The sequence below is a fragment of the Gossypium raimondii genome, chromosome 3, assembly GCF_025698545.1.
Source record: "Gossypium raimondii isolate GPD5lz chromosome 3, ASM2569854v1, whole genome shotgun sequence".
Classification (NCBI taxonomy): Eukaryota; Viridiplantae; Streptophyta; class Magnoliopsida; order Malvales; family Malvaceae; genus Gossypium; species Gossypium raimondii.
In genome coordinates this window covers 7,222,509-7,231,236 of record NC_068567.1, presented here as the reverse complement: position 1 = coordinate 7,231,236, position 8,728 = coordinate 7,222,509, and the positions used below count along the sequence as shown (strand labels likewise).

The window sequence follows — 8,728 nt, the reverse complement described above, 5'->3', positions numbered from 1 at the left end:
AAGTTTGAGAGCTAAAAATACCATTAAACCTAAATTTTATATAAAAATATAAAATAAATATAAACACGTAGTAATATTTATAATAACAATATTTTTATTTTGTAAAAAGAATGAGACATAAATATTCTCATAATAATATTTCTTACTTTATAAAAAATAATATTTAATCCTTGAACTTGTTGTCTTTTCGGCTTCATTCCTGAATTTTCTTTTTCCACATTAGTCCTTTAACTTGGATTTGATAACACATTTTTTTGTGATAAAAAACAAAACTTAAAAAATTAAACTACACTGACAAAATAAAAAACATCAGTAGCTCCATCACTTTCAAGAGCTTCTAACAGATCTGTAGGAGTAGTTGCCAAAACATTAACTCCCTCCAAATCAACAAATACCATCTTAGCAATCCGATCTACGACTAGATTGACCTCCCTTGGAACATGTCTGACCACCCAATGCTAAATAGTAGCCATTATTGAATCTGTCTAATCAATGCTGATCTCGAACTAGTTGAATCATCCCTCTACAAAGCATGAATTACCTCAAGGTTGTCCGTTTGAATCAAGATCTTATTCAAATCTCGGTCTTGTAGGAGAGTCAAACCATCCAATATACCCCACAGCTCAACGTCAAAAGCCGAACACATCCCTAAATAATGATTAAAACCCATAATCCAGATCCCTTGATGATTCAATATCACACCCCCGGCAGATGCATAACCTGCACTCAAATTAACTGCACCATCGATATGCAAATGGATCCAATTTATCGAAAGAGAGTTCCTTTGAACAGTGGCATGTATTCGATTTAAGTCTTTTGTTATGTGTAAGCCAAAATTGTCTTGCATAGAAACTTTAATAATTTCAGTCGCTTCCCACGTTAATCCTTGGAATACGAAAATGTTTCTATTCTTCCTAATTCTCTACACTATAAGACAAAATATGCTTGCCCAACTAACTTTTAAGGAGCCCAACATCTCATGAGATTGTAAATTAGAAATGAACCAATACGAGATGTTGGAAGTGAAAAACTTGCTATCATGGCTTGAAGGAATTACTTGTCTCCACACCTCTTTTACCGCAGAACGGTCTTTGAGAACATGAAGAGTGCTTTCTTTAACATGACCACAAATCGAGCAAGATGTTTTCTAACCAATGTCTCGCCTCACGGGTTCCATGTTAGTGAGAAGACAGTTGAATATTTTAATAAAAATAAAAAGCAAATTATTTTAATTCAAAAAAAAACTTAATTTGGTTTTAATTTTATTATCAAAACCCATCCCTTTCCAAAAGGAGAGTAGATCCATTTTACATTTTTTCTTATATCTCAAATTGAAAATATTTTTATTATAGTTTTCAAATTAAATTAAAATTTGACCAAATATATACAAGTGTCAATTTTCTATTGGTCTTCTATTTTCAAAACATTGTAAAAGAAAAACATGTCTTAAAAAATCCAAGTACAACTATTAATGTGGTTAAAAAATTACGTTTAATGATTAATTTGGCCACTAACGTTTACGTTTTGTCAAATGGCCCTAATTGTATTTTTGAGCTTTTTGGCTATCAATCTTTATTCTTTTTTCAATATGCTTTTCTAATGATTTAATGAATAAATTCAAGGTTTCAATTTTTTATTTCAAAAGTTTCAACCTTTCATATGTTTGTTTCTTGATAAATTTTTCTATTGAGTTAATTTTTTAGATAATTATGTTTATTTACTTTAAACTAAGAGTTGTTTTATAATTTAATGTATTATTTATTTTATTATTTTTCTCATGTAATTATCTTATTAGGTTACCTTAGTAAAAATCACGTCTCATTCAAAATATTGTACATATGAAATTTCACATTATCTCTATTAACTTTTTTAACGGTACTTTCATTAAATCTGTTAGAAAAAGTAGATTGAAAAAATAACAAAGTTTGATGGCCAAAAAAGGCTTAAAAACACAATTAGGGCCATTTTGACAAAACATGCAAACGTTAGTGGTCAAATTGGAAAATCTTGTTAAATTCAGGAACTAAATGTTATTTTATCCAAAAAAAAAAAAGAAACTTAATGATTTCACAAATGAATTAAGACGGGATTGAAGAGAGTCAAATATTTGAATAATACTAGAATATACTAGAGAAAGAAAGATAAATATACGGGGACGTTTTTGTAATTATAAAAAAGTTGAGGGGAAATCGAGGAATTTACTAGAAGTTATTGAGGTTAAAATATTAAACTGCAAAACAAACGTTGTCTGCTATCTCGAAGTGAATTCCCAGTAGCAGAACAGAAAAAAGAGGTCTTCCGTCTCATATTCTTCGATCCTCTGGGTAAGTCTTTGTTTTCGATTTTTTCTTAATTTTTTTTGTTTATGTTTGTAATACAGTGCTTTAATAATCAAAATCCACTTTTAATTTATCTAAATTGTATTTCCTTGTTAGTTTTTGAATGATTTCTCCAAGCTTAGATCTAATACCATCCTTACGTTTAAATTATCTTGGATGTGAAAAAAGTATGTTAAATTTTCTTATTTTCTTTCGTTTTAATTAGTTGAAATAGTGGAATTATTAGATAATATATGTTCTTTTTTCGGAATCAAATCTCTAAAAGCTGCCGGCTTCCATTTTTTTGGGGTCATTGGAATAGTGAAGTTTAGCGGGTTTTTTTCGTTTCCACGGTTATTTCTTGAGCAAATCTCAGTTATTGAGATTATCTATCATAGTCAATAGGATTCAGATCAATGCTTTATATATCTGTTTTGTGCAGTGGGCAATGCTTAATCGGTCGTTTTAGTTTATCACAGTTAGGGCTTTTCGATTGCTTCTTCGAGTTTATTTGAAAAACCTTGTTAATGTTCCATTGTGAATTCTTGGATTTCATGTTCCTATGCTTTGTTCCGAGTAATTATCATCTGCTTCATTAGGTAATTCACCTTGCAACATAGGCGGATCCAAGGGGCGAATGGAAAGGGCATTAGCCCTCTTTGGCTTATTGGATCTCCTTGATCCTTCAATTTTTGGTCTAAATATGACACAAGTTCCTGTTCTCTAGTTATGTTTGAAATCTAGAACCTATACTTAAAATGCTAAAATGTTAGTCGAATCATTAACAACATTACTAATTTGCATAACAAATTGCAAATGTGGCATGTGGATTAATGTATACTACATCATACCAACATATATCATGACATATGTTTTTCTGTTAATCAATGCGCCGTATCAGCAATTTTTAAAGGAAATTAATAATGCTGTCAATGATTGGACTAACATTTTAAAATCAAACAAGTAGGAGGATTTAATTTTAACGTTTTAAGCATAGAGATTAAAGCTCAAACTTAACTATAGTACGAGGGTTTGTGGCATAGTTAAACCAATTTTTTTAACTAACATAAAATTTTGGTTTCGCCCTTGCCTTGCAATATATGGGCTCTGCTTTTTTTATTTGTTTATTTAACATTATGGAATCAAGATTATTGGTGGTTTATATCGAATTCATGGTTAATTGTTTTATCTATGTTTTTGTTTCCAGAAAGTTGTAGACCAGAGCAAGAATACATTATGGCTGGACATAGTGATTCAAGTTCGTCTGAAAAGAAATCAAGTGAAGCCATGAATGACGTACCGACCTTTAGCACGGAGAATATGCAAAATAACATGAAAGTTATATATTACAGGTTTGTTTTTCATGGTTACAGAAATGTGAAATCGTGTGTCGAATGCCAGTATCTAAGCTTTGTCTTAATTTGCAGCCGAACGTTTATGTCTATCATCGGAGGAGTTATTGCTGGAATTTTAGGGTTCACAGGCTTTATGGGGTTTATCTTTTATTTTCTTGTCATGGCAATTACTTCAATTGGACTCATAGCAAAGGCAAAGTTCTCAGTCCATTTATATTTTGATAGCTGGAACCGGATTATACTCGATGGTTTCATGGGCGGTCTTATGGTAAGCTTCTTTATGTTTATGAGTTGCACGTACATATTCCTTGTTCTTTTGTGAACAGTCTAGCCAAAATTTTCATCTAAAGCTAATGATGTTCTATTATATTTTTGCAGTCATTCGTGCTATTTTGGACGTATCCTTTCTTTCTAGCAGTGCTACACGGACACACAATAGCACTTGCTGTCGAACCCTAGTTAAATCGTATTATCTGCCTGTTTTATGTTTTTGAGATGAATGTCCGTGTCCCTTTTTTGTTTAAATTGCTAAAATGCAGCCAAGTCGTTTTTGCTGCTTCTCTGATTTATCTGTTTCTACATCGTTTTTGCCTATTGGTACTTTCTTTAACTTCAACAGATTTGCCTACGACATTGTGCATATATTCTGAAGAAGAATCTGCAACACCTCACTGGAAAGAGAAGCCAAGTCGTTGCCCTTGCCTTTTGCTGCTTGCCATTTGCTGGAGACTGGATTCTTTAGGGCTTTGTTTCGATATGTAAAACTATTATGGGGGGTTACCTTTTGATTCCTTTCTCTATGAATTTTAATTAAAGATATTTTGGGTTCAGTAGTTTTACAGTATCATTAGTTAGACTAAATATATATTTTTTTTGGTATGATGATCAATGTCTCTTTAATGTTTGTTTTACAGTCCGTGAAGAGCAATCCTTTCCTTTGCGAGGTTTATGGTTGTTTCTCCTCATTTTTAATGTTCGAAGTTGTGTTCTTTTTAGAAGTGTAATGTGCTTTTATTATTTTACCTGACACATGGTTGGTTAGTCAAAATAGTTATACTCTTTAATTATTTGGTTAAAATGTTGATGTCTAATTTTTCTTAGAAATATCCATTTCAATTTATAATATTGAAAAAGATTTTGTTAGAAATGTGGTTTAAGAAAAAAAATCACTTCATTTTAGTTAGGATAATTGTGTTAACTAGTCATTGTAAATTAGGTCAAATTAAAATATAAATTTTAAACCTTAAATCTGAGCATAGTAGAGGGATCCAAATTGTAATTTGACCTTTATTTTACAGTGGCTAGAAACAGAAACAGACACACTTGTCTCGGAGAAAAGCCCTATATTATACATTCCTATACCAGTAAATTTGAACCGTAATCCTTAAACTTCTATTTGAGTTATAGTGAGATCGAGAAAACACGAGCCCTCGTCAACTGAAAGAACCTCTCTCAAGGGAGGAGCCAAGGGTTTAAGGTTCACAGCCGGCTGGCCTGAAAGAGGGGATTTCAAGGCTTAACAAGGAATAGGGTTACACAGTAGGAAAAAAGTATTGATTAAACTAATGATTTACATTCATACATTTATTCATAAATACATTACTAGGACAATGCAGTGATCATCTTTGAAATTATCTCATCAACAAATTTCAAAAGTAATTGTCATCAACTAGGCAAATAGAAAGAGGCAGTCAATTTTCGGATATCACGCCGCAACACAACCACCCTATCCCACCTACTGTATCCGTCATGCCTCAACTTCAAAAGAATTCCCAACATCATGCCCTGCCTTGCCCCGATTAAACTAGTCAAATTGCCAAAACTCAGATCTTCATTCTCTGCACTAAAAATCTCTATTTACCTACAATTAAGCATACATTTTCAATGAAGGCTCCTTTTTTAGTTAACTTTGTATTTCAGCTACATGTCAATAACTTCCAAAATTCTGAACAATATAAAAGTTCTTATGTCCCAGTAGTAACTCATATCTCCTCTTCATCATCACTGTCACCTCCAAACATGGCAGCCATTTTAATAGCCAGCTTGGCAGCCATCTCCCTCCTTTGAAAGTCAGGCATTAACCTCAAGTTGCTGCGAATGTTCCCAATCTCCGACATCAACTGTTCCAAATCCTCAAATTCATAATGGGGGCCATCATCTACTTCTGAAGCTGAAGCTCGACCTGGTTCTTCAGCATTGGGTTCCATTCTGTCAATTTTCTCCCCTAAAGCAGAACCTGTCGGAAAGGTATGTGACTCTTCCTTTTCACATCTGGTTATGTTTCCTTGAACACAATCTGAATCAGAATTTCCCGCATCAACTGATTTCCCTATATCCAGGAATGTGTTAGCCGGACTTGCAGAAATCCATTCTTCAACAATGCCATTCCCTGGTTCAGCTGAACCCGCAGATAACACTTCATATTCAAACTGATAATCAGGCTCTTCCTCTGATGAATCTGGACAGGGACAACAATAATCTTTAGCAAGTAATTAATCAGGACGAACTTTTATTAGAACAACCAAGATATCACACATAACCTTCTTTCTCAGGTAGCGAAGGTTCAGTTATCATATCACCAGATTTCAGAACCATTCCAGGCCACATATGAGCAGAAATAGCACCATAAAGACGTTCAACTCCTTGTAAATCTCCATCAACTGACAAACCTGCCAGGACCAGTTTCTTTGTTCACATTAGCAATAATAAGCATACGAATATCTAACCTACACATGACCATCATTTAAGGTTCATTATTGTGTGTTTTGATTGTCACCTTAATACCCATTCCATGAGAAAAGTAAAAATTTGCTAGGTCATGTGGGAACATCAAGTAAAACTTCTCACAATTATACATGTGCACATCTTTTTTACTTGTTTTAGGCAAAATACATTTTGCTGAGCAGGATGTGATGATTAATACAATTTATCATGATTGTATATTGGAAATTTCGCATCAAAGCATGTTATTCCATACCAGTAATTCAGTGTATAGACAGTGTAGCAACAAAGTGAAGTGGATATGATGATGCAGAAACTAAACATGGGCTTACATTTGTCAAAATCAGCATTCAAAGCACAAGCTTCGATGAACTCAATGTTGTGGTCAATACACCACTCCAAGCATTTCCTGCGAATGTCGGAAGATGGGTCTTCATTTTCCAATAGACTGCTTCTTTCAGCTTCAGAAATTCCATATCGAGTGAAGTCAGATGAAGGATGAGTAGAGGAATCATCAAGTTTGTGTATGCGTTTTGCGTATTCAGCATGGACAGGATGACCTGGAACTCGATCAACTTTGTTTCCGATGCAGATTAAAATCTCCAAGTTTTGGATATCAGTGTAAGATATCCAATCCTGAAGAGCAGAAAAAGTTGACAGCTGCAAGAGAGAGAGAAAAAAAGTCGAAAAGGAAGGTGAGGGCATAGAACAAATATATATAGAAATACTACTCGAGTTATTGCAACAGAAATAGAAGGAACAGAACAAGAAGTGGGAAAAGTAAGATGATTACATGAGACATATCAAAAACCATGACCAAGGCGGTTGAATGGTTAAATATAGGGAGGGTTTGAGCTGAAAATCCATCTTGAAGATGAGCCATACACAGAGAAACATCAGCAGTGTAGTATTTCGTATTGATAGTCCAGCTGTTGATGGTAGAATTATCAGCCAACAGAGTTTGGTTTTATTTTAACTAATACAAACAAACAAGTTAAAAGTGAGTAGAAAAAAGGCATTCAGACCCATGGACTACCACTTGGGAGCTATCTTCTTCTTCGAACTCCACAGAAGCAAGCCCTGCATAGGTTTTTTTTTTAATAATAAAATTGATCAAATATACCAGAATTTCTGATAAAAGCATAGCAACCATGACTCTGTTTTCCCAACAAGTAGATTCTCTTTTTTTTTCAGTAAAAAAACAATAATAAGAAAATTAAAGAAGAATTGAATTGGAAGAGGAAATGAGAGTTACGGGAGATCAGGGTGCGCTTGCCGACGTTGGGACATCCAATGACAAAAATGGAGGGTCGGTTCCTAGTCTCATCCTGGGCTTTCAATTTTGTGGATCCTTCCTTGTTTTCTTCCATTTGTTGATAGAACAATTAGTAACCAAAAACAAGCATCTACAAACCCTAATTTGAAATTTTCACCCTCTCCATTTCAAATCTTGAATCTAATCAACTCCTCCTACACATCCATATTATATTTAACTTTGTGTGCGTGTGAACATGAAAAAAAGGACAAAACAGTTGTGAATTAACAGTTGAGCAATCCTTTTTTCTCAAGGAAGCGAATCAATTGATTAGAAAACCATAAAATTAGATGAGGTGAAGAAAGAAAGTTAAGAAAATGAATGCGAACGGGGAATGAGAATGACAACTAAAACGAAAGGGGGAAAAGCAAAAGGCCCAAACTTTAGCAGGTAGGTTAGAATCTCTTAAAATGAATTGAAAGAAAAGTCCCCAAAAAAAAACAGAACAATTTTTACAATTTTATTGCAACTGCATAAAGATAATGCAATTATTAAGTAGGAAAAGAGCAGCGATGAAGGGAAACGAAGAGGAAGAACAAATCCTGAATCCTAATCTTGTTAAACCCTAATTATCCAGAGAAAAATACGACTAAACATAATCCAAGAATCCATTCTTTAATTTTTTGTTAAACTACAAAAATAGAAATTTTTGTTTAACTCAGATGATAGAAAATAGAAATTCCGTTAAATTGATTAGAAATTTTTGTTAAAAATAGAAATTTTTATTACAAAGTGGTCACTCTACCGTTAAATTCCGTTATCTTCTAACGGCAGTCCTACATGACAGTTTAAATATTTAGTCCTAACTGAATGGTAGCAATTAACTTTGTTTGATTGAATTCTACTAGTAATATTATATTATGCGTAAAGTTGTATATTTAGTCCATATTTTCTATTTGGATTGTTCTAAGTCACTATTTTTTTTTAAATTTCGATATTTCAATCTTAATACAAATCATAATCGTTAAATTTATTAACTATTTTTTAATAATAAATAAAAATAATAAACTGACATGACA

At 33.1% G+C, this 8,728-nt stretch overlaps 2 protein-coding genes across 3 annotated transcripts; one reads left to right on the top strand and one right to left on the bottom strand.

Moving 5' to 3' along the window:
* Positions 1–2,164: 2,164 nt before the first annotated feature.
* Positions 2,165–4,671, top strand: LOC105796921 (uncharacterized). The gene is made up of 5 exons (XM_012626780.2): positions 2,165–2,324; positions 3,526–3,670; positions 3,746–3,941; positions 4,052–4,071; positions 4,293–4,671. Exons 2-5 carry the CDS (start codon positions 3,555–3,557, stop codon positions 4,321–4,323), a joined length of 363 nt encoding a protein of 120 aa, XP_012482234.1. The 5' UTR covers positions 2,165–2,324; positions 3,526–3,554; the 3' UTR covers positions 4,324–4,671.
* Positions 4,672–5,226: 555 nt separating this feature from the next.
* On the bottom strand, positions 5,227–8,328 carry LOC105796919 (uncharacterized). Of its 2 annotated transcripts, none has more exons than XM_012626776.2 (6): positions 7,650–8,328; positions 7,420–7,474; positions 7,188–7,323; positions 6,727–7,054; positions 6,214–6,342; positions 5,227–6,131 (listed from the first exon to the last, which is right to left on the bottom strand). In XM_012626776.2, exons 1-6 carry the CDS (start codon positions 7,762–7,764, stop codon positions 5,656–5,658), a joined length of 1,239 nt encoding a protein of 412 aa, XP_012482230.1. In that variant the 5' UTR covers positions 7,765–8,328; the 3' UTR covers positions 5,227–5,655. The 2 variants fall into 2 exon arrangements, with proteins under 2 accessions (XP_012482230.1, XP_012482232.1); XM_012626778.2 differs by having other exon boundaries at positions 7,431–7,474; positions 7,650–7,739.
* Between the last annotated feature and the right edge of the window lie 400 nt (positions 8,329–8,728).